General features: G+C 37.2%; 2 protein-coding genes across 2 annotated transcripts; both read right to left on the reverse strand.

Annotated features, from left to right (window-relative positions):
- Positions 1–4067: 4067 nt before the first annotated feature.
- On the reverse strand, positions 4068–8909 carry LOC120354099. Its single transcript, XM_039440351.1, has 4 exons — positions 8758–8909; positions 7160–7267; positions 5163–5287; positions 4068–4162 (listed from the first exon to the last, which is right to left on the reverse strand). Exons 1-4 carry the CDS (start codon positions 8883–8885, stop codon positions 4068–4070), a joined length of 456 nt encoding a protein of 151 aa, XP_039296285.1. The 5' UTR covers positions 8886–8909.
- A 9157-nt stretch (positions 8910–18066) lies between these two features.
- On the reverse strand, positions 18067–24932 carry LOC120354022. The gene is made up of 5 exons (XM_039439843.1): positions 24830–24932; positions 23225–23355; positions 21880–22192; positions 20013–20110; positions 18067–18277 (listed from the first exon to the last, which is right to left on the reverse strand). The coding sequence occupies exons 1-5, from the start codon at positions 24925–24927 to the stop codon at positions 18213–18215; spliced, it is 705 nt and encodes a 234-aa protein (XP_039295777.1). The 5' UTR covers positions 24928–24932; the 3' UTR covers positions 18067–18212.
- Between the last annotated feature and the right edge of the window lie 1710 nt (positions 24933–26642).

Below are 26642 nucleotides of genomic sequence, written 5' to 3' on the forward strand. Positions count from 1 at the left end.
TTTATACAGCAAAACGTTTAAGACTATAAACCACTTAACATTCCCATCATGGCGTGCCGCATGTTCCCTAATTATATCGAAAACTTGACGTTTCGAGCTCTCAAGCACGTTGGTGATGCGATATCCTCTCATCATGGGGTGATGCATACAGGTAGTATTGAAGGCGTGCTACTCAACAAATATTGTATTAAGGCTATACTAAGAATTCATCAAATGAATAGAGGCATTTTTGTAGAAGAATGGCTTGATAGATCTTTTAAAATTCTTTGATTTCTAGATGCGTAGTCTCTAGAGGACGTTTATTAACAGTACCCTTCAAATGCAATCATCTTAAAATGCAAACAAAAAAACAAATCATCATGAATTAAGCGAATTAATGCTAATTTATTTTATTACTAGCAGGTAACACGTGCTCCGCAAGGGTCTAATTTTAACTTGACAAACTGAAAACTTGACCTACTGGAATCTTGAAGAATTAAAATAGGCCTATATCCATCATCGGTAAGACACTACTGAAGTTATATGAGATATTTATCAACAAATAAATCATTCCACCCCACCAATAAGCAATGAAGCTGCTAAACCCCCAATCAATACAAACCCTCTACTCCGGATGGTTGAACAGCGAGGGTGCTTCCATACCAGGAGACCCTTGTCTCTTTGTATACGTTCCTTCTCTTTCGCCTCTCTTTTTCTCACACTTTATACCACACTTTCCCTCTTATAATTCTATGCCTTTCTCTGTTCCACAAAACATTATTATTATTGCAAAATTTCAATTTTATTCCACACTTTCTATCTATAATTCAATGCCTTTCTCTGTTCCACAAAACATTATTATTATTGCAAAATTTCAAGTTAATCAGTTGAGTATTTGAGACTGATGATGCGTCATTCATGAATTTCCATCCATCCCCTACGTGTATAAGTCAATTCTTTCCTTTACTATAGTATAAATATATCTTGTACTAGTGATTTTTCAGTCTTCTTACCCCCTATTATGCGTGATAATTTAATTCTAAAGGTGCGTACAGATATACGCGCCGCGAACATGGAAATCCACTTTTAATCAGCCGACTATATCTGTATTTTTACAGAAACAGTAAGATACAGATATAAAAATCTTGCATCAGCTGATTAATAGTGAATGCTCATGTTCGCGGCGCATATATCTGTACGCACCTTTATAGAGGGATATTTTGCTTTGTTGCACAAGTTGGTAGCCCTACTCAATCGTATAAACACAGCAGTGTGAGTCGTATGTGGATTAAGCGTCTTATTACAGAATGTCTTGTCATGGAACATGAATAATATTGAGAAGAGTTGAGCGTGTATAATTTCAATATTGGTGGATACTTCAAGCATATTCTTTTATAATCTTCTAAACTAAAAACTGAATGATAAAATATTGTCTTTTTTGTGAAGTTGAGAATTGATATTTATTTATTTATTTGTTGATATATTACAAATCATATGCATATGATCGGGATAGAACGACAGGCATAGCCCAAAACTATTCTGTTCCCGAAATTTTGATAAATAATAATAAAATGTCCGAAAAAATAGGTTAGTTTTTACTGAGGAAAGTTAAAGTTCAAAGTTCTGTCAAATTATATATGAGCTGGAAATTTGAATTTAGAATGATTAAAATACCAAATTATAGTCAATATTGCACTTAATATCACCGCACTTTGAATAAATTAGTTATTTCAAAAAAAATTGAGCCAAAAATATACACACAACTTTCCACTAGGCACAGCTGTTGTTATATATTGTGGTAATTATTCCTATTGAATGAAAAAGACAAAGAAATTGTCAAAAACCACAAATTTATTGATATAGAAAGACCGGTTTCGGTTATTCACCATTGTCAATCTCTGATAAACTGTCATAACTTTATTACCAGTAAAGTATATTGGCTAAACTCTTTTCAGAGATTGACAATGGTGTAATAACCGAAACGGTCTTTCCAAGTATCAATAAATCTGTAGTTTTTGAAAATTTCTTAGTCTTTTTCATTCATAAAACATTGTATTTATTTTGCTTACCTGAAGCATCGATCCCCTAGCAATACAACTGCGGCTGCTCTGATAAGGCATCATATTATGCAATCTTCTTCAGCTGTGACGTCACACAATACGGCTTCAGCACCCACCCCGCCTTCGAATTCAGAAGCTTCTACCTAGATCAAAAACAGCACAAAAATTTAAAAATTCTCAGTAAACTGTAAACAGATAATTATTTCAAACGAAAATCCCAATTAAATGCTGTAATTCACCCCGAAGACTTCTGCTACTACAAATATGACAACAGGGTAAACAGCTAGATGGAAATTCAATGAGCGCTACTATTCAAAAATTATTTGTCAGCCCGGGAACAAATGGGATTTGAACAACTGCAACTTCTAATTTATTTCCATCTGTATACAATATTTACTAAATCTAAAAAATTTAAAGTTGTATATTCTAATAGAATTGTTTGTAAATACACATAAAATAAACCCATGTATCAGCATAACCATAGGAAAAATAGCATAAGAAGATATCCCATGGTATAAGGCGTTTATGTACTGAATTTCACTGTCAACTCAGCCCTTAGTCCTTCTCAAAACTTATTTTTTGATTGGTTCTCGTAGAATTTAATCATGATTAAAATTAAACAGACTCTTGTGCAACCGGACCTAATAGTTTTAAATAGATTCAAATGAATTCTCTGTTCATGGGCCTAAAAGTTTCAACATATAGGATTAGATTAGATTCAATTTCTTTATTTGCGTATGTTCCATTAGGAAAGATACCATAAGAAGATATGCCATGGTATAGGGCGTTTATGTTTCAAATGTCCTGTTAACTGAAGCCGATAGTCCTAGTATTTGTTTTTGGTGAAGCTATGTGACGCTGGTAGTCTCTCATACTGTGCCGTTATTACACTCCCAACAATATAATATCTGAAAATGATATTCAATATTATTAATTTTAATTAATTTCAACTTCAATTTGAATGATAAAAACATGCCTTGTAAATGAAATAAAAATAGGATGATACTACAAAAAAAAAAGGTTCAACTCACACTACCTCGATTCAAATCGTACGACTCCAGTCTCTCGACCTAACGACTTTCTTGTTCATTATCACTACTTCAGTTCCATGCTACTCCATTTCTAACCTCAAATTTTAATAAAATTATTATGAATATTATGTCTTATCTAATTCTTATTATTGTCTTATCTTTAAGATGAACAAATTAGAAGAACAATAAATATAAATGTTTCCAATCTGTGCTTTAAACCATGACGATGTAACTTCAAAGTTCAAATTCTATCCTCACTTCATCAAAAATACACGGTACTACGCAACTCAAGTCGAGGCTCGACCAGCATGTCGTGTCGACGCTCGCTCAGTCTCACAGTCGTGAGGTCGCGGGAGACTGGAATCATAGAGAAAAAATAGCATAAGTAGATATCCATGGTATAGGGCGTTTATGTCGTAACTTTTACTGTTATCTCAAGCCAGCTGTGTGACGCTGGTAGTCTCTCATATGTGCCGTTCATACACTCTCACCCGGCCAAAACAATAAAATCGACAATAATCGGCTTCAGATAACAATAAAAGTTACGACATAAACGCCCTATACCATGGGATATCTAACTACGCTATTGTTTCTCTATGCTAGAATCGACTGGTGTGAGTGTCACCATTTAAAAACACATGCTGCGTCGAGGAGAGACTAGAGTCGCTGTCTCTTCTCGACTTGAGTCGCGTAAGTGAGTTGGGCCATAATGGATAGTAGTCGACAGTAATCGGCTTGAATAAACAAAAACATCGGCTTGATTTGGAACATAAACGACCTACACCATGGGTTTCTTCTTATGCTGAAATTTCTCTATGATATCATCAAATCTACTCTATATTTTCAACTTTGTTTCTCTTTATTTACCTGATGCACCATATTCCGGGGCCGCACCAGTGGCGATATCTGACGGTGCAGATCGGCACTAGCCAGCTGTTCGATGGGCGACAGAGGAGTCAGCTGATTGAAAGTGGTCGTCAGCTGATGAAGGAGGTCGTCAGCTGATTGGTGTATTCAGTAGCGGTCGACGACCACGATGCAAGAAGCGTAGAGTGGCGTAGCCCTGTGCGTCCTGTTGGCTTAGACGGGCGCCTAGATCATAGAGAGCTACATTAGTTTGTGCTATTTATTAGTGAGAATTAAATTAATGAATGACTAGAAAATGGCATGAATGTTTAAACATGTGATAAAATAATTCTATAGTCAGATTCTTACTCTAATATTGGCTTATGAAGGAGGCTTCTTTTCCTTTTATATTATCCTTGAAATGAAAAATTTCCAAAACCTTGTATATAAGTCGACGCGCAATTAAAAAGGAACATACCTGTCAAATTTCATGAAAATCTATTACCGCGTTTCGCCGTAAATGCGCACATTTAAACATTAAGAGAAATGCCAAACCGTCGACTTTAATCTTAGACCTCACTTTGCTCGGTCAATGATGATTTTATAAGTGTTCTATGTGCCCTCCTTTTGATGGCACAAGGATGTACGCCATTTCCTCAACACCAACTTGCCTCAACGTTGGATAGGGCGCACAGGACCGCAAGACTTGGCTATGCATTCCTGGCCTCCACGGTCCCCTCACATAACACCGTATGATTTTTTCCTATGGATAAGTAAAAGATCGTGTTTAATGTTCCTCCCTTAGCACTTGATATTGAGGAGCTAAGAACCAGGGTAACTGATGCAGTAGCTACAGTCCGAGAAGACAGACATCTGCCAACAGTGTGGGATGAATTTGGCTGCCGTCTAGATGTCGTCCGAGCCTCAAAAGGAGGGCACATAGAACACTCCTATAATACATCATCATAAACTTGATACTTCTGTGAGTAAATTTGATGTAAAATTAGTTTGTGAGAACCACTTAAAAAAAATAACTGTTTAAAATTGGGTCATTCTTATCGAAACACCAGGTACAAGAAAAAGAATTCCAAAAGCTGTCATGAAATATAGATAAACGCTTGCAAGTTGAAATCTACATATCTACCGTTCTGTTCCTACTCAGAGTTTGTTTTTTGGATCCCTCTGTAGATTAAATACGAAAAATTATTGGAATATTTGGAAGACAAAATTTGACAAATCAACTTACTCTTGTGAGACGAAACACTGTTAGTAACGCTGGTACGGCGCGATCTTGGATTGGTGACCGCTGGGTATTTGATAGTAGTCAGCGAGCCAGAGCTTGGTATAGGGCTCAGCGTTTGTATACGATCCCTGCAATAGCAACATCCAGTATACTCTGATGAGAAAATAAAATTATCATTCATTCATTCATTTATACAATATGTACATTGTCAAAATGATAGGGAGAGGAAAAATAAGGTAACCTAACAAAATGTAACCTATATATCTCTAACAAAAGCTATCTATAATATTTGTAAACTTTCATAACATCTATGAGTTTAGAATTGAGATTACTTTGATGAGGAAATATAATCATGATAATATTATTGGAACCAATTCTTGATAGTTGAATATTAATTTATAATAATTACTATTAAACTAAAATCCAAATTAAATGCTGTAAATCACCCCGAAGACCTCTTCTACTGCAAATATTGACAACAGGCTAAACAGCTAGATGGAAATTCGATGAGCGCTACTATTCAAAAATTATTTGTCAGCCCGGAATATTTGCAGTAGCAGAAGTCTTCGGAGTGATTTGCAGCATTTAATTTGAATTATTGTTTAATAATAATTATTAATTCATTAGCATTTGAATAGATGCAATATCTTAATAGAAGATAATATAATTTATTTTTAAAAATACTATTTTATTGAATGAAAAAGACTAAGAATTTGTCAAAAAACAACAGATTTATTGATACTTAGAAAGATCGATTTCGGTTATTACACCATTGTCAATCTCTGATAAACAGAATTTAAGCAGAATTAAATCTGCTGCTCTTGTATTTAGTTTTAGTTTATCAGAGATTGACAATGGTGTAATAACCGAAACCGGTCTTTCTAAGTATCAATGAATCTGTGTTTTTTGACAATTTCTTAGTCTTTTTTCATTCAATATGAATAATTACCACAATATCAACTTCTCAACTACAAAAAGTGAATACTATTTTATTTGTTAACTCCATTTTTATAAATTTTATAATGATTAATAAGTGTGGAGGTGACAAATTAAATAATGTTTTTTAAATTATGTGTTCCACAACATCCTCTATTGATGTTTCCTCTATTTCAGTGCCTTGGATGTTTGCCTCTTAGATATATGTATGTGTTTAAGGTCCTGTATATGTTCTTTGTAATGTCTGGAAACGGTGGTCATACGTTGCTCAGGGATGTTCCCAGCTATCAAACTAGGAGAGTGACAGCTGATTTACTGAGACTTCCCAAATCGTATACCACTTGTTTCCAGAAATCGTTTGTATTTCTTGGCCCCAAGTTTTTTAATAACATCCCAATTGAAATCAAGAGGCTTCAAAATCAACTTGTTTTCAAAAAAGAATTCTTAGATGGCTCAGAGGTCTTATGCCTGACCATTTAGAATCCTTATTCAATGTTATTTCGTAGTTAAAATGTAATTTTGGTGGCTGGCAATAAGCTTAGTAAGATGAGCTGTTTTTGGAAAGTGTGCAAGGTGTGTGAATGTGAGAGTGAATGGTTGCTAGTCTTTTCTTTCTCTTTTCTTTTTCTTCCTCCTTTATTCATGCATTTGAAATTAGTTGAAGTGATATTCATTCCTGCTTGCAAACGTGGAGTATTGTATACTTCCAGCAGGTAGTATTTTTTATTCCGATTCACAAATTTACCGTATATCTAATAAAACATACCAGTATTTATTTTATTAATCTTCCATTAATTATTTTTTATCTTACTGAGCTGAGTGTTTTGTTTTTCTTATTGATTATGAATGTGAATATTGTGAGTTTGAATTTGAATTTGAATTTTTGAACATCAATATATATTATAATAATTATAAATCAATATATATCCAACAAAAACTGTTATTGATTTATACTATCTAGAAGTTCAACAAAATCAAATAGATACAAAAATATCATTGTAACCTTTGTAATGACGTTAATATTATTCATAATTAAAAAAAAAAATACTATAATAAATACTCACGCCACATTGTATTTGCCATATTGCTGTACGGAATCAGTGGAGCTACCAGAGCTTATATCACAGCTACTGGGTCGGTTCTTCCGCAGACCTTCTATAGTCAAGTTTGCCCTGAAAATACACAATATAATAAAAAACATACATCTTCTTCATACATTTTAAGAAGATAAGTAATAAAATAGTTTGAATAAACTTCTGGTATATTTCCAAAGGACTGTAAAATCAATCTCTGGCTAATACAATTTTCAAACTCCAAATGGATGCAATAAAACTGTTTGAGATTAGGCTTTGAACTCAACGAATATAATTTTTTCCTACATTTACGTTGAAAAGTGGCCATTGCTGCACTGATTACAGAACGCAAAGAATCACTTTTCCGCTCTAGTGCGGGAAAAATTTTTCTGCACTCCAGATTTGCAACATGGCAACGCAAAATACTTAGTAGGTTATATGGAGCAACAGTGCAGCAAATCAAAATGAAGTTGGTAACAGTGACTGCTGTGGCTGCTATAGTGAGCAGAGGTGCAACCAAGCACAACGCGCTAATTATTATTCATTATATATTATAACCAACGACAACGAGGACTTTAGGATTTTAGGATTAAGGTTTTTATCAATAATAAAATTACACAGAGAAACATTTGATGCATTTCAGGCAATTTTACCCATAATTACCCACTTTTCATATTCAATGGTAACTGTAGGAAAAACTTAATGTGAAATACGTGCGCAAAGTTCCTCTGCTGCACTCAAGAAACCATTCCGCCCTTGCCTACGGCTCGGGCGTAAACGTTTCTTTCGGTGCAGCAAACTGACACTTTGCGCACTAGTTGCACAAATAACTATTTGCAACTTTGAGCGCTCATAGAAAGTTTAGAAACATAAAAAATGAAACAAATTGAATGAACCTTATTGTATTTTTTTCTCTTTCCAACCATATTATTGTAATTCGATTTTGACTGATTGTTTTCTAGATATTTACGTTTAAAAAAAAAAGAAATCAAAAAATTGTTATATCTCGAAAACTAAGATCAATAGGCTACAATAAAATGTTACTATAGTGAGGTCCACGTTATGATGGCAGTGGAGAAAGATAGGAGAACAAAGTTGCCGAGCCTCTGTTTTGTTAATGCCTTCTATAGACGGTAGCTGATACAGGTTTATTGATGTAATATTAACGGTTCATATTCTTTTAAAATAATCAATTATATTTTCAATCATTTCATAGTACATTCTCATAATTAAGTTGAAATACTTTGTTACTTATCAATTCTACATTGTTGACAGACGATCTGGCGACAGAGCAAAGCAAGAAAGAGATAGGGCTATCCGCTTTGTTGAATGATAGGCAAGGATAGCAGTACCATTGCCAATCAACACTGTCATTATAACGTGGACCACACTATAGATATTTGTTGTTGCAAATTTCATGTGGAATCGAAGGTCGTAGACTGTTACAGCTGCATACTCATAATTATAGTTAATACAATTGTTACACCTACAAAAGATAGCGCTATCTGCATAGTTGAATGATAGACAAGGATAGCAACACCATTGCCAATCAGCTACTGCCATTATAACGTGGACCTAACTTCACTCACCTGGAATCAGCACTGGGACACTCCTCATCAGCCTTGCTCTCACTATAACTACGTATATGCTGATACCCAGGCATCAGTCTATCACTAGTGCCTCTAGCTGGCAAGGTGGCCGCCCTACGCTGTCGCATCAGCTGGCCATCAGCTGCAGTCAGCTGGGATCAGCTGATCCAGCCATCAGCTGATCGTCGCTGTCCAGCGGCAGGTAGAAGTGACCCCTGCCTAGAGTGCCAGTGTTGGGATCAGCTGATTGGTCAAGGCTCGAGCTGTCTTGACTTGTGTCCTGTAGGGAAGAGAAAGAGACAAATTATTATTAGAATATTTGGAACAAGATCAATCAGATAAGTTTCCTTCATTAAGCTGAGTACAGACTTGAGCACCACCATCACGCGCATTTCACTTTTCATCAGCTGGTTATATTTGTATTTGTACAGAAACAGCAAGGCCCGCCGCAAAGTAGACCCACGCTAATCCACGAAAATCAACCCACCCCGTGAGATGTTTTGTAAACCATTGCTAGGCTTCTCCAGACATCTGTGTAATACATGCACTGAATAACCCACTGTCAGCTGATTGATCTTTATCTATATATATAAATGCGAAATGGCACTCACTCACTGACTGACTGACTGACTGACTCACTCACTCACTCACTCGCATAACTAAAAATCTACCGGACCAAAAACGTTCAAATTTGTTAGGTATGTTCAGTTGGCCCTTTAGAGGCGCACTAAGAAATCTTTTGGCAATATTTAACTCTAAGGGTTGTTTTTAAGGGTTTGAAGTTCGTCTTTTAGCATGTATATTCTTCTTCTCCCAATCTCTTAATTATAATTGAAATTTCCATATCATATGTTACTATAGAACTATAATCTAGATAGAGTACCTCTTCGAAACAGTTGTTAACTGGCAACTAAATTAATATTTTGTCAGGTTGGCATTAAGTTGAGTTGACTTTGTTAGGTTTGCACCAAGTTGAAGATTTAAATGCATTTATCGCGGAAAAATTGACTATGCACTGCTACTTCAATCCTGGGAATATTATATTACTAGCCGTCAGGCTCGCTTCGCTCGCCATATCCGTTTAGCCAGACGTTTAGTCTGGACCCCCGACTGGATTGTCCAAAAATATGATAAAAATGCTCAAATGGAAAATTCAGGCGAGCGAAGCGAGCCTGCTGATCTCATTTTGGACGATCCAGTCGGGGGTCCAGGGGCGGAGCCCCTGGCTAGACGGATACGGCGAGCGAAGCGAGGCTGACGGCTAGTTATGAATAATTCTATAGCAATGGTTAACAAAACATCCCACGGCGTGGGTTGCTTTTCGTGGATTAGTGTGGGTCTACTTTGCGGCGGGCCTTACTGTTCTGTACAAATACAAATATAACCAGCTTATGAAAAGTGAAATGTGCGTGACGGGGGCGCTCAAGTCTGTACGCAGCTTTATTTATATATAAAAATATTTTAGCTGATACACTGATTCATAATAAATAGCAATATAAATAATTTAGGCTCGATTTCACAAAAACAAGCCTAGACCAGGTGAATCTAGTCTGATTATTTTGAATTGGTTTCGTCATATGAATTTCCCAATAACCTGAAGATATGAATACAGTTTGGAATTGAGTATAAAACGTATAATTTCATGATATAATGCCGTACAATAATATTACTAATGAGATGAACAGAACTGTAGACGAGAAAACAAATGAAACATCTGACAAAGAGAAACGAAGATGGAGACGACATGAAAGAAACAAGAATTGATTGTAGATGAAAGAAAAGGAGATGGAGAAGACTTAGGCCCGGTTGCACAAAAGCCGGTTAAATTTTAATCGTGATTAATTCCACAAGAACCAATCAGGGATGGCGTTTTTGAAAAGACGGCTTCTCTGATTGGTTCTCGTGGAATTAATCACGGTTAAAATTTAACCGGCTTTTGTGCAACCGGCACTTAGGATTGAAATAGAGAAGAAACATCTCTGTAATAATTTTGACATAATTGGAAAAGGGGATGATCGGGAGAAGAAGAAGAAGTAGTAGAAAGATGAGTAGAATAGAATAGAATGACTGCCTTTATTTTTGAGCTAGGAGGGCGAAGTAGGGGCGCAGTCGGCCTCTCTTACACTAAACGAGTAAAGAGGAGAAGAAGAGTTGATAGACTGACCTGTTCTTCATCATCATTGACGACCACATCTTCCAGCAGATCCAACTTGACCAGGACAGGCCATCTCTCGTGTCGATTATGTCTGGTAGTATGCCAACCTCCTTCTTCCCTCAATGCGCATGCGCCGTCCTCGCTGCAAAAATATTGGTATACTTATCATGAATAAATAAACTATTTGCTACCAGAAACATAAAAAATGTCACAAAAAAGTCAAACACAACATCTAGTATTTAATTTAAAAACATAGTACAATGTCATAGCAACGTCAAATAATATAATGACATCTAGTCAATCAATATAAAATATAATCTTCATGTTCTACAAAATGATACAGAATCATCTCAACTTGATACACAACACGAAAATTTGATGAAAAACTCCCATCTTCGAATGAGTTCTACAAACCATGGGATATCTTCTTATGCAACCTTTTCTCTATGCTATCACTACACATGATACAGTATCAATACAATATGGTACAGAATCATCTCAACTCGATACACAGCACCATAATCTGATACAAAACTTTCAAACTCTGAATGAATTCTACAAACCATAGGATATCTTCTTAGGCAACCTTTTCTCTATCTATGCTATCACCACACATGATACAGTATCAACACAATATGGTACAGAATCATCTCAACTTGATACACAGCACCATAATTTGATACAAAACTACCAAACTTTGAATGAAACAAACCATGGGATATCTTCTTATGCAACCTTTTCTCTTTGCTATGACCACACATGAAACAGTATCAACACAATATGGTACAGAATCACCTCAACTTGATACACACAGCACCATAATTTGATACAAAACTACCAAACTTTGAATGAATTCTGAATCCCAATGTACAGTACTGATACAGTATCAACACAATATGAACATTATCATCTCAACTTGATACACAGCACCATAATTTGATACAAAACTACCAAACCAAATTCCGTGCAGAGGAAACGCATGTTTTTTGAACCTCTAGTACACGGTGACGGGAGGGGTATTGACCTGCCTGGGCAGAGAAACGAATGTTTTTTGAACCTGTACACGTGACGGGAGGGGTATTGACCTGCCTGGGCAGAGGAACGCATGTTTTTTGAACCTCTAGTACACGGTGACGGGAGGGGTATTGACCTGCCTGGGCAGAGGAAACGCATGTTTTTCGAACAGCTAGTACTCGGCGACGGGAGGGTTATTGTCCTGGAACAAATGTTGGCAGACGGCCCATACTATGCCATTTTAGTCGCTATAGAGGGTTGGAATGTTCGCTGCCGAGCAGTTTTTTTAGATTCAATTAATCTGTAGTCACAGAGCAACGTCTTTTCCGTCAATATTTTCGAGTTGGACGTCGAGGTGCAGTGCCTGATCAAAATACTGTACTCCGATGGGGTGCAGCGTTTAGAAGTAGAGTAACCGTCCACTGGAACCGTATTCAACCGATCCGTTGGATCAGACGAATCTGCCGGCCGTTAATTCGGACGAACACGGTCGTCCATTGGAACCATTTACTTCAGTCAAGTTCAGTAGTTGGCTAAACTATTAAATATTGAATTAACTACTATCATAGCCACGTAAGTTTTTCATAAACAATGTTCATATTGAGATTTTGAAAATTGAATAAACAAATATCCACTAAATTTATTATTCATTACAATCTCACCTTCAGGTCCTATTTGTTCAGTAATCTTTGTCTACAGATTCCTTTGAACATCACGACGATGATATCTTTTGTCTCGCATATCCCACAATGGAACATGCTCTTGAACCAAACTTATCAACTTTTCATTGTCCATAGTTACAACTTTATAAAACAGAACAACTTCAAAAAACCAAAACAAACAAGACTGTGAAATAGTTTTAGGTTAGGATGATGTTGTCTCAGCTCGACTTCGGCCGGATAGAGCCGGAAAATCCCATTCGATTCGGATCGGCCGGAGACAGCCGTGCACGGACGTAAGAACCTGTTACAATGGATGAGCATCTATAGTTTTCTTTGTTGAGAGATCGTTCGGACGAGTTCGGTAGTTTTCGGCCGATGCTAGTTCGGACGAAATCGGTTCCAGTGGACGGCCGACCGTACTGGTTCTGTAGGTGCGTACAGATTTACACACCGCGAACATGAGCAATTCACTTTTAATCAGCTGATGCCAAGCTTTTTATATCTGTATCTTACCGTTTCTGTACAAATACAGATATAATCAGCTGATGAAAAGTGTATTGCTGGTGTTCGCGGCACGTATATCTGTACGCACCTTGTGATGGAAAGAAACCACCTGGTCTTCCCCGTTCAGTACGTACTCCGGAAAATGTGGATCGAGTCAGAATATTGACGGAAAAGACGTTGCACTGTGACTATAGATTCATGTTTCTAAAAAAAACTGCACGATAGCGAACACGCTCCATAGCGACTAAGTGAATGATTATATTTATTTATTCATGGATACAATATTACAAATCATATAAAATAATATGATTGTGTAGGAACAACAGACTTATCCAAATAGGTTATCCAAAAAACTAAAATATGTTATATGATCTCCAAAAAACTAGATTCAAGGTCATTAATTCGCTGATGACACAACAATTGAAGTCGAGGGCTCAAAAAGGGCCCTTGATTCAATTAGTCTTGATTTGAAGACTAGTCAATCATGTAGTCTTGATTCAAATCAAGACTCAAACGGCAATTTCATACTTGAATCACTTGCTCAATGAGAATCACCTTGAACTAAATACCAACAAAACAAAAATTCTTCAATTTACAGCATCCCGTCGCACTCTAAACAATAATATACCTACCGTAGACCTATCAGGCTACAATCAGTCAAAAGTGACGAGGTTTCTCGGGGTCGAGATGCAGGATGACTTGAAATGGGGTGATCAGGTGCAGCGTCTCTTGCATAGGATATCTGCTATTCTGTTCTCGCTGAGGTGTGTGAGGGGAGCAGTAGGGTGTAATTCCCTGCTTGCTCATGGCTATCTCATGTCTGTCATTCGTTACAGTTTGATATTCTGGGCTGGCTATGACACACACCTTGGGGTGATTTTCAGGAGGCAGAAAAGAGCTCTGAAAATAATCCTTAACCTTAGTGCCGAACATCCTATAGGCCTTATTTTGTGAGAGAGAGTATATAACTTGGTCAGCCATGTACTTTCTGGAGATCATCACGTACGTTAGTGAAAATTGGAGGGCATTCTCATCCGTTTTACTTGATCATCCCTACAATACGAGGGTGGTGACTCAATCCTCGGTTCCCGGCACATAGACTGACCCTTCTGGAGAGAGGCCCACACTATTGCGCAATAAAATTTATGAATGGACCCCCCATAATTTTAAAGATTTTTCCAATTTTTCATAGATGACCGAAGGATAGGGAAGTTCTTTTAAAAAGAGCACCATACACAGTGGATGAATGTGTGGATGTCTTGAGGGAAGAAAAAATTACATATCATAGAATTATTACAAAATAAAATTTTCTTTAAATCAACTGAAATTAATCGATTCCTCCCACGGGGTGCGCCTAGAGGCAGTGTGTTTTCTTTGACGTCTCCTCCTTGCACTATTATTGTTTATTATTGATTGTGACGATTCAATGTTGCGAAGCTTGTCTTTTATATGCAAATACTCAAATAATGAAATTTGATTGCTTTATTGATTGATTTGGCATAGTATGGGCCGTCTGCCAACATTTGTTCAAGGTCAATACCCCTTCCGTCGCCGAGTACTAGCTGTTCGAAAAACATGCGTTTCCTCTGCACCACTCTGTATAATCAAGATATGATAATCTTCTTATGCTATCTTTTCTCTATTACTATACTAACCTAGTGGCCATCATACTGAGTGCATACAAGCAGTGGCCCTGACAGAGTAGACCCCTCCACAGCTGCAGTGACCAATCGCAGGATGGCTTGCGTAATGCCTTGGGCGCACACCCATCTCACACCCACAGGCCACGAGGCTACAGCACCCAATGCCCACAACGCTGCCTTCAGCTCAAGCACCGCTCGCTCGGTACACGTGTTGGATTGGTGGACTATCGTTTAGACACAAAATTACACAACAGTCATTACTAACAGTTAGGCTCACTCACAATTACGCGACTCAGGTCGAGAAGAGACTGGACTCTAGTTGAGAGCATGTGTTTCTAAATGGTGACACTCAGACCAGTCGATTCTAGTCTCCGCGACGTCCACCTTTTCAAAACCATGCTCTCCACTAGAGTCCAGTCTCTTCTCGACCTGAGTCGCGCAAGTGTGAGTTTAGCCTTAGATTCTCAAGTCAACTAGAGATTGATAATTGTGTAACAATCGAACTATAGTGAGTGTCACGTTGTAATGACAGTGGAGAAAGATATGAGAACAGCGTTGCCGATTATCTGCCTTGCCACTGCCTTCTGTAGAGGATAGCTGATACCGGTATATCTGATGTTATATTAACCTTTCATTCTTGTTTAAAATGATCAATTACATTTTATTCCTCATAAAATGTACTTTAAATGATAAAATAATACATTTCCATAATTGAGATTGATATTTTGTTGATCAATTATATTTCTACATTGTTGAAAACCGATCAGACAACAATGTAGAGCTAGAGAAGATAGCGCTATCTGCTTAGTCGAATGATAGACAAGATAGTAACAACAACGTCAATCAAGTACTGCCATTAAACGTGGACCTCACTATAGTAGCTCAAATTGTTTATTTGATCCGTGGTTTTGACAGTATTTAGTCGTTTTGATCCAATATGGATATCCACCACAACAGCACAAAGTTAACATGGACTTAAATAATGTCAACATATTATCACATTCTGAGCAAAAACATCAATATAACATAAAGCCTGGTTTTCATTAGTAGAGTTAGTGGTAGAGTTCCCTGGCAAGTACTACTATCTTGTGAACTCCCAATGGAAACGTTGATGGTAGAGTACTAGTTTTTAGTAGAGTAGAGTGGATAGCACCGTGGGATAGTACTCTACCACTTGCCTTCCCCCCACCGCTTCTCACTCTACTCTACCACTACTATGCTAATGAAAACAGTCTCGAGCTAGAAGAGAGTCTTGCCGTAGTTTAAGGCATAGTATTAATTAAGTCAAGTTTGAGAAGTATGGTGTTTATGAAATGTATTAATTTATTATGTGTGAATAGTGTTCAAGTGTTAAATTATTAAAAGTATTGACTTTATAATTTATACTTTTGATTATAAAATTATGTATTTTCTTTTATTTTTGAATGTATTTTTTATGGCAAATAAATGATTTTATTTGACATTTTAAGGTTAGTTCTGTTCACAAGACAACACACTTTACCTACTATTCTCAATTGTAGTGAAAGCAGTTACTCGACCAAGGAAGTAGAGTAGAGTTAGTATGCCAGTTATTACTCGACCACTAACTCTACTAGTGAAAACCAGGCTTATGTAACTTACAAAATTGGTATGTAAAGACTGGATATGGAGAAAATCAATCAACATAGATTGAAAATTCAATAATTCTAATACAAATTCAACAATTCTCACCTCTACCATCCTCTTCACGTGTTCATCCTCAATCACTCTTGAACCGGCCTCATGTTGCACCAACTGTCCATACAGATGCGCCGGCACAAAAACATCCCCCGACTCCTCTTAACTCCGGACACCCTCCACAATACGTGCCGTCCTCATTCCGTTCATGCAGAGTCAGCGAATCACACAGCCCCCTCCACCACCACGCACACTACTCAAATTCATCTCCTCACCCCAATACTCCAGCTGTCTCCTCACGAAACCATCCCCCAAACCCCTCACGAACCCCTCAGGGGTTGACAACAGCCTCACCCCCACTAACAACCCTGAATCACTCAAGGTTTCTAAATGGACGGGGTACATCTTCACCACAGATCTCAGATACTCTACACAATCGCAGGCCTCATCTAAAGCTTCCAAGGCAACATTACTGATAGCTCGATCAGTGTCACTCACTTTCTCAATCAATCCCACAATCACCCAATCAATCATTGATTGACAGGCCTGCATCGGAGTCCTCAACATGACGTGCAACATTTTTGTCGCATACTTCTAAAACCGACAACGTCCGATTTCAACACAGTGTCCATTATTTTCCTCGCGAAGCCCGGTTCGGTGTAATCCAAGGTTGACACAATCAACTTCACGTAACAATCCAGGTTTATACAGGTTATCAGTTCTAACAACAGGTTAAAAACTCCGGTCTTCTCTAGAACACTACGACCAGTTTCACATCTACTCAAATGTCCTACATACAAAAAGTAGTCCGAACATAATGTCCCACTAACGTTTTGTGGACTCAGTAGACAACTGTGGGGGGCTGATTTGACCTGACAGATTTCTGTAGATATATTACCAAACAACTCCAACAAAATCTTCTCACATTCAGTGTCTTTAACACTGGAAACAACCAGACAATCCAAGAAATCTAAGGCAGTCATGGTGTATATGTGGCGATTCTCCTATCACTTCCTACATCAATCCTCATCAGCTGTCGGCTACTAGGTAGGAAAAACTGTAACAATTTTCTCAAGAATTGTCGGTGAGTTGTTTCGTTTGAAAAATCGGGTTTTCCTTTCAGGATAGATCTAATGACGTCCCAGTTCCAGGAGAAAGGATCCTTCACAATTAACACACCCGAATCCTTAATAGCCTCCTCCGATTCCTTGTTGAGAAGTTGGGACAGCTTACTTTTGCTCAGTGTCTTCCCCTTAGCTCTAGCTAACTCACTACTTGTGGGACTCTGTTTTTTATCGATCGACGTTATCAGATGATCGAGGAAAATCGAGGAAGGCGCCGGTCGTTTACGGAGCATCCGATGTAACCGCGCCAAAGTTGCAACGGCCGTTAAAGCGCGCTGTTGTACGCGTATCGAGAACGGCTCGTCAACCGGGTAACGGGCCGTTAAATCTTCATCGGAAGCCGGTGCTCCCTTCTCGAAAAACTCGGGCAACGGCTGTTGACCTGGTTCCCAGTTTCTGGCACCAAAAAACCGATTTTGTCCCGCTTTTTCACCGTGAAATTGCCGGTCAAGGTTTTCCAGTGTCACTCTGTCGGTGCCCACTTTGATGCAGTCCCGGAATTGTCTGTTGAGGTTTTCCAGTGTTACTTTGTCGACGTCCCGGTCTTCCACAATTTCTGTTAACACTTTGGCAGAATCGCCTACAATTTCTGGTACCACTTTGGTACCATCTCCAACGATTTCTGGTACCACTTTGTCGGCGTCCTGTGGTTGTTGTTGTCCGTGATTGTTGTCATCCAGCGATGTCGCACTGCTATTCAGTTCTGAGTTGTCTTTGAGAACATTCTGTATATCCCGCAGTAGGCTAGTTGCTTTCGAGGTCCTGTAAATGAGGAATAAGAACAATATTATTGAAAAACAGTTCTTTGAAACAATATTTATATACATCTTCATCATTCATTAGTACATACACATAAAAAAATTATGTATATAATTTATGTGCATTTAATTTATTTATTCATTTAAAATTGATGGAGAACAAGAGGCGACCATGTATATTTCATTCTCGATTTTAGAAGAATGACCGTCTGAAAAATAAGGTCCGAAAAAGGATTAAACCTTTTTCAAAATTGATCCCATTTGTTCAATTTCCGAAAAAATTCTGAAATAGGGCTGAATATTTTCCAAAATTGATTAATTTTTTTTATTTCTCAAGCCTTCTGCACACGGGGACAATAGTAGCGTCCACTAGCTGTCATGGAACATAAAATTGGGAATGTTATTTACATTTGAGTTGTGAACATTTCCATTTCGCATTCTCGTGACAGCTATAGTGAGTTCCACGTTATAATGGCAGTGGAGAAAGATACGAGATTAATTATAATAATAATAATTATTATTATTATTAAACGAAATTCCAAATTAAATGCTGTAATTCACCCCGAAGACTTCTGCTACTGCAAATATTGACAACAAGGTAAACAGCTAGATGGAAATTCGATGAGCGCTACTATTCAAAAATTATTTGTCAGCCCGGGAATCGAACCCAGTACCTCCTAATTAGGAGTAGCAGAAGTCTTCGGGGTGAATTACAGCATTTAATTTGGATTTTCGTTTAATAATAATAAGATTAATTCATTGGCATTTGAATAATTGCAATATCTCAGTAATATCCCTACGAGATTCACGTTGCTGATCCTCTGTCTTGTCAATGCCTTCTATAAACGGTAGCTGGTACAGGTTTATTGAGGTGTAATATTAACTGTTCATTCTCGTTTAAAATAATCAATTATATTTCATTAGTATAAAATTATATTTTTCAATAATTTCATAATGAATTTTCATAAAATATTTGTTAATTAATTATTAATTCTACATTATTGAAAGACGATCTGGCAACAGAGCAAAGTGAGAAAGAGATAGCGCTATCCGCTTTGTTGAATGATAGATAGACAAGGATAGCGATACCATTGTCCTCGTAGGCAGACAGGTTCAGACATTTCTAGTGAACAGTAGATACAATTTTTTAGAGCAATATCATTGCAAAATAATAAAGTAGGTTATTTGAAATTTTTCAATTTATTGGACAGTAGATACAATTTTTTAGAGCAAATATCATTGCAAAATAAAAAAGTAGGTTATTTAAAATTTTCTAATTATATTGAACAGTAGATATAATTTTTTAGAGCAAATATCATAGCAAAATAAGAAAGTAGGTTATATAAAATTTTCCAATTTATTGGTGTTAGGAAGGAGTCTTCTTTATTATAAACCATCTTACACATTAATTTCTCTTTCCATGAATTATGTCAAATGCATATATGCCACAAAACTGATATTTTATTTTTATCTATTCAATGAATTATGAGAGAGTATAGTACCATAGCCACCTCTAATACAAGGCCCCGGCCTACGATATTGCAACGTCGCAGTGTAGGCATAGAATCTAATACATGATTGGTGAAAAAAATACCAGCTGATCTTTTTCACCAATCATGTATTAGATTCTAGGCCTACACTGCGACGTTGCAATATCGTAGGCCGGGGCCTTGTATTTGAGGTGGCTATGATAGTACACTAAATACTTGAGACACGAATATGAAATTGAATTAACTCACGTTTAGATTGACCAGCGCTGTATGGCTCATTGGAGGCCGATACACTGTCTCTGTCCAATCTACTTCTGTCTCCCGAACTGTCCGACACTGTGCGAGATCTGAAATCAATTACAACTGAAATAAATCAAATCGTAGTTATTAACAAAATAATAAAAAATTGGTCAACTCACTGAAATATCAATGTAATACTGAACCTACTAAAATGCAGAACTACGTAGTGATCCGTGGTCTAGTGGATAGAGTGCTTGCGTAGCAGCATAGAGATCCCGGGTTCAAACCCTCTCAATACCAAAAGTTTTTTAAGCAGATCACTCCCGTGTTATCGATGGGCACGTTAACTGTCGGTCCCGGCTGAAGTATGACAGTCGTAAGGCCCATTGACGGCTTAAATTATATATTCAGGCGGTGGGACCTTCCCGCAAGGGATTCCCCACCAACAAAAGCCACACGAATTTACTTTTTTTGCAGAACTATATTGAGATAAATGAAGCCAGAGCCTGTTTAACATTGATTTCTATCCTTGTCTGAAATTAGACAAAGCAGATAGCTCTATCCCTTTCCAGTTCCGCACTGTTGCCGAATCGTTTGTAGGCTATAAAGTAATATAAGAATAATTTCCTTGTCGAATGAAACATAGACTGTGTTATTGATCATTATCAACAAAAATCAACAATATTAATATTATATCGGGATGACTAGAATCACAGCTATCTACTATAGAACGCGGTAGAAATAGGAAACTGGCAACAATGCGTTTCAATAATTTTCAAAGACTTCAACGTGAATAGTAAGTATAGAGAATTATTAGATAATTATATGCAAAACACAAAGAACCACACAAATTTCAACAAAATGAATAAAAACAGAGCATATGTTCATGGGAATGAGCATGGAGCATAAGCTTTATATCGAATAGGTATCTTTGTATTTATTCTTTTGTATCATGGTTAAATCTAAAATAGTCATCGTGTGTTCGCTATCGTGCAGTTTTTTTTTTTAAATAATGAATCTGTAGTCACAGAGCAACGTCTTTTCCGTCAATATTCTTACTCGATCCACATTTCCGGAGTACGTACTGAACGGGGAAGACCAGGTGGTTTCTTTCCATCACAGAACCAGTACGTTCGGCCGGCCACTGGAACCGATTTCGTCCGAACTAGCATCGGCCGAAAACTATCGAACGATCCCCCACCAAAGAAATCTATAGATCTATAAATGCTCGTCCATTGTAACAGGTTCATACGTCCATGCACGGCCGTCTCCGGCCGATCGAGTTTTCGATCCGAATGGAATGGGATTTTCCGGCTCTATCCGGCCGAAGTCGAGCTGAGACAAAATCATCCTAACCTCAAAATTGTTTCAGTCTTTGTTTGTTTTTGTTTTTTGAAGTTGATCTGTTTTATAAAGTTGTAACTATGGACAATGAAAACTTGATAAGCTTGATTCAAGAGCATGTTCCACTGTGGGATATGTGAGACAAAAGATATCATCGTCGTGATGTTCAAAGGAATCTCTAGACAAAGATTGCTGAACAAATAGGATCTGAAGGTAAGATTATTGTAATGAATGACTAATTTAGTGGATATTTATTTGTTCAATTTTCAAAATCTCAATATAATCATCGTTTATGAATTTTTTATGGCTATGTTAGTAGTTAATTCAATAATTGGCAACCCGCCAACTTCTGAACTAGACTGACGTAAACAGTTCCAATGGACGACCATATACGGCCAAATAAACGGCCGGCAGATTCGTCCGATCCAACGGCCGAACGGATCGGTTGAATACGGTTCCAGTGGACGGTTACCCTAGAAGAACAGTGGAAATGAGGTCTAAATCTTCTCGAAATTTATCCTCAACTACTCACCGACAACTCTGCCCGCTAACCGTTCTCCTCCTCTCACGTTTCCCCTCTCCTCCACCCCCACCACCTCCTCCTACCGCTTCCCTCCTTCTCCTCATCCTCCTCTGCTCGTCCTGCTGCATCTGACGCCTGAAGCGTTCGTAGTGAGCACTACTGTTGCTGCCGGCCTGATGGCGGTTGGCGCCGAAATTAGTTTGCGTCAAGCTGGTAGCACTGCGTCGACCGCGTACCGCATACGACACCAATGTTGGCATCACTGGTGTCACGTGACAGCATTCGGGCGGCAGTAGCAGATGGGTCAGGTGTAGGAGTTCACCTAGATTTAACAAAACACAACAAGGAAATGATTAAATTTCATTTTTGATCTGAATTGATCTTGTGCGACCTGAAAAAACACTAAGGCTGGGCCCACACCAGTTAGTCAAGACAAGACAAGACATGATCAGACACGTTTAGTCACAATACTTCACATAGTTGCTTACGGAGACATGTCTAATTGCAATGACTAATCAGTGTGAGTTGCGTCATAAGTAACAATGTGAATTATTGTGACTAACGTGTCTGATCATGTCTTGTCTTGACTAACTGGTGTGCAGTACACCTTACAATATAGTGAGGTCCACGTTATAATGGCAGCGTAGAAAGATATCAGAACAACGTTGCCGATCCTCTGGCTTGTCAATGACTCCTATAGACGGTAGCTGATACAGGTTTATTGATGTAACATTAACTGTTCATTCCAGTTAAAATAATCAATTATATTTTATAAAGCAATAAATTATATTTTTAAATTATTCTTCCATAATTAGGATGAAGTATTTTGTCAATTATTATTGATTCTAATTGTTAAAAGACGATCTGGCGACAGAGCAAAGCGAGAAAGAGATAGCACTATCTGCTTTGTTGAATGATAGACAAGGATGGCAATACCATTGCTAATCAAACACTGCCATTATAGCGTGGACCTCACTATAGACCTGATCCAGCCAGGCCACTCTATATTTTTATTATTATATTGTAATAGGTGAGATATTCATTCATTTACGATACAAATAAAACTAATGTTATATAATATAACATTGATAGATAAAATAATAAGGTAGCCCTTGTGCTATTTTTCTTCCAAATTTATAGGTGAGATATATTTACTATTTTCAAGAAATTGTCATCTTCAATTTCTAACGAAGAGATGCGGTGGCTCTGTTCCATAAATCTTCATCTTTCCGTGTATTCAATTTGTTTTTATAATTGACGTTTGCCATATCTGTAATTGTATAGCTTTTAATGCAATACAAAAATATTTATTCATTATTCATTCAGTCAAGTAATTCATCGTCAAATTGCTTACCAAGCAGAATGGTGGCCCTGACAGATAGGAAGGAGTCATCTGAGACAATTACTTCCACTATGGCGTCCAGAATTCCAGCCTCTAGGAACGAATACAGCAACAGCGATAGATGAACTTCCTGCAGGTTCACTCTGCAAATGAGAAATAAAACAAATGAATTTTATTTCCACCATAACAAACAAATAAACTTTACAAACACTTCTTGAGAATTAACTTACCACTACAGAAGTAAGGCTATGTAATTGAACAAAACCAAAACCAAAATATATCCATTAAGAAATTCTAATAAATAGAATATAAACCAGAAAATGTCGTACATAATAATAAAAGTTCAAAGCAATTCATCATTTTTTCCTGTAAATTGACAATTTGGGAATGTAGTTTCAGCTATTTCTGTTAAAATATAGCATAAGAAATATCTCTTGGCGTTTATGATCCAATTTTCACTGTCAACTCCTGGATTATTCCTAGATTTTCTTTTTTCGGAGCTATGTATTGATATGTGTACTGTGTATCAAGCCTCTCTATTTACTTTTAGCAGAGATTGATTATGATTAACATACCTGCATTGTACACTAGTCTTCTTGTTTTGATACATATCTTATCAATCATGATAGACTGATATCATAGTGAAAAGATAGCATAAGATGCTATTATTATTTATTATTAGGTTAGCAATACAAACAATACAAAGATCGGAAAAGAAAAATAGGCTATTGCCCAAAACAAGATTTCATGGTATAGGGCGTTCATGTTCCAATTTCCAGCCGATATTCTTAGATTCCCTTTTTTGGAGCTAAGTGACGCTGATAGTCTATCATACTGTGCCGTTCTTACATTCTCACCCCAACAAAACAGTAATAATAGACAACAGTCAACAGTAATAGTTTGAGTTAATAAAAAAATCGACTTGAAATTTGGAACATGAACGACTCATACCATGGGATATCTTCTTATGTCTTTTCTTATGGTATCACCATAAATGATACAGTGTCACCACAATATGATACAGTATCATATCAACTTGATACATAACACATAATTTGATACAAAACTTTCAAACTTTGAATGGATTCTACAAATCATGAGATATCTTCTTATACTGTGCTTTTCTATGGTATCACTATAAAATATAATACAGTATCATTTCAACTTGATACACAGCACCATAATTCAATACAAAACTTACAAACTTTGAAAGGATTCTACAAACCATGAGATATCTTCTTATACTGTCTTTTATCTATGGTATCACCAAAGATGATACAGTATCACCACACATCATACAGAATCACCACAATATTATACAGTCTATAATCTCACTGATACACAACACAATAATTTGATACAAATCTTACAAACTTTGAATGGATTCTAAAAACAATGGTATATATTCATATCTTTAAAACGCTACATAGATTTGATGATGTTTCATACAATAAGTTCATGATTAAAACGATAGAGAGAGAAAAATAAGGTAACCCTGTGCTATCCCTCTCCCAAATTTAGATAAGGTTACACATAGTTCGAATAGGTTACGTCTGTGTTCACTTTCAATTGTGTTCACAGTCCTCAATTACCTATTTTATGAATTAATCAATTTACCTGGTGCGGGAGCAATGCGGCAAGACTGTTCTCCCTTCCTGGGCCACAACCATCAGCCAGCCTGTAGGCGTCCTGATGTCGGGATGGATCAACTGCATCCAAAGCCACCGGGCGTCGTCCCTCCACTCCGGCTGACAAACGTTCAGCACCTCGTACAACGTCTACCACACTACGCCGCACCTCGTGCTGATTCAGGTACAGGGTGGCCACTATCGAACGCAGGCCTGCCAACAACACAAAGAAAATCAAGATTATAAACGCAGGTTTAGTTTGTTTAGTTTAGTTTACAAAATACATAAATAAAATTTTATTGTCGAAAGCCTTTACAGCATAAGACAACGTCATATATAGGCCTATAACATAACAATAAGTTCAAGTCACACACTTCTACAGTAGTATATACCATGCTCATGAAATGATGGTTGATATTAACAAATAGAGTAACAACAACATAACTGCATTTTCTACTATAGTATCACAGTTGAGTGATGAAGAGAAGTTGAATTTAGATAACAAGATAATCAGACTAACCAACACTTATAGACAGGTATAATTATTTACTAACATATACTTACTAGGCACTCATCTAATTCAGTCAATTTATAAAACGAATTTAATACTAGCTACTATATATCTTTTGTTTAAATCTTTTGTGAAACATTATGTAAATGGAAGGCAGTTTGTTGAACAGGTTTTGTCCTGTGATCTCAAAACGTTCTAGTGAACGTTTACAGTCTGATTAGATCTTCTACAAGTGTCATTTTTGTTCAACCTCCGATGGGGCATAAATAAAAAAACTAATAAATCACTTATGCTATTAAAAAGAAGGATGGGCAGTCGGATTTTTTAAAGAATAAGACGTTGATAATGTCAATACCACTTGTATTATTCGAAAATTAATTCATACCAGAACCAGTTTCAGCTTCATCAGTATCAAAAGATGAACATATGAACCAGTATCATATTCAGCTGAAGATGTGGTAGGTATTACCATAGAGAAACAATAGCGTAAGTAGATATTTCATGGTATAGGGCGTTTATGTCGCAACTTTTACTGTTATCTCAAGCCGATTCTGTCGATTATTTCGATTTTTACTGTTTTGACCGGGTAAGTTGTATGAACGACACAATAAGAGAGACTGCCAGCGTCATAAAGCTCACAGGAAAGAGCTACGTGGACTATCAGCTTGGAGATAACAGTAAAAGTTGCGACATAAACGCCCTATACCATGGGATATCTACGTACGCTATTGTTTTTCTCTATGAAATACCTACCACATCTTCAGCTGTGGATGAAGATCCAGTTCAGCTGAAGATGTTGTAGGTATTACCATGAAACCTCGTTCTCTAATAGGCCTATGAATTATTTTCGAATAAATACAAGTGGTATTGACATTATCAAAGTCTTATTCTTTCAATTATGGAGAAAAACCACAATCTCATACCATACAATCATTTATTAGTCAGATTTTTACAATAAATTAATTGATCACTCACTGTGACAACGAGATCATCGGCAGGTCCATGGCCTTCCTGGTTGTCACAGCCCTGTGACAACCTTGTCACAGCCTTGTGACAGCCTTGTCACAACCTTGTGAAGCCTTGTCACAACCTTGTGACAACCAGGAAGATGGCGGACCTGCCGAAAGATCTCGTTGTCACAGTGAGTGATTACTTCATTATTGAAAACAATCAGACTGCTAGTCGTTTTAGTGATTTAATAATATTGAATGAAGAACTAAGAATTGTCAAAAACCACAGATTTATTGATACTTAGAAAGACAGGTTTCGGTTATTACACCATTGTCAATCT

This window comes from Nilaparvata lugens, chromosome 13 (genome assembly GCF_014356525.2).
Source record: "Nilaparvata lugens isolate BPH chromosome 13, ASM1435652v1, whole genome shotgun sequence".
Lineage (NCBI taxonomy): Eukaryota > Metazoa > Arthropoda > Insecta > Hemiptera > Delphacidae > Nilaparvata > Nilaparvata lugens.

Coding starts and splice junctions, on each gene's coding strand:
- LOC120354022 (XM_039439843.1), bottom strand. CDS start 24,927: ATGCAGTTGATCCATCCCGACATCAGGACGCCTACAGGCTGGCTGATG. Junction 23,356..24,829: donor CCGCATTGCTCCCGCACCAG/GTAAATTGATTA, acceptor TCTCATTTGCAG/AGTGAACCTGCAGGAAGTTC. Junction 18,278..20,012: donor CAGCGCTGGTCAATCTAAAC/GTGAGTTAATTC, acceptor CCTCATTTACAG/GACCTCGAAAGCAACTAGCC.
- LOC120354099 (XM_039440351.1), bottom strand. CDS start 8,885: ATGCGACAGCGTAGGGCGGCCACCTTGCCAGCTAGAGGCACTAGTGAT. Junction 7,268..8,757: donor TGTCCCAGTGCTGATTCCAG/GTGAGTGAAGTT, acceptor GTGTATTTTCAG/GGCAAACTTGACTATAGAAG. Junction 4,163..5,162: donor CAGTGTTTCGTCTCACAAGA/GTAAGTTGATTT, acceptor TCTATGATCTAG/GCGCCCGTCTAAGCCAACAG.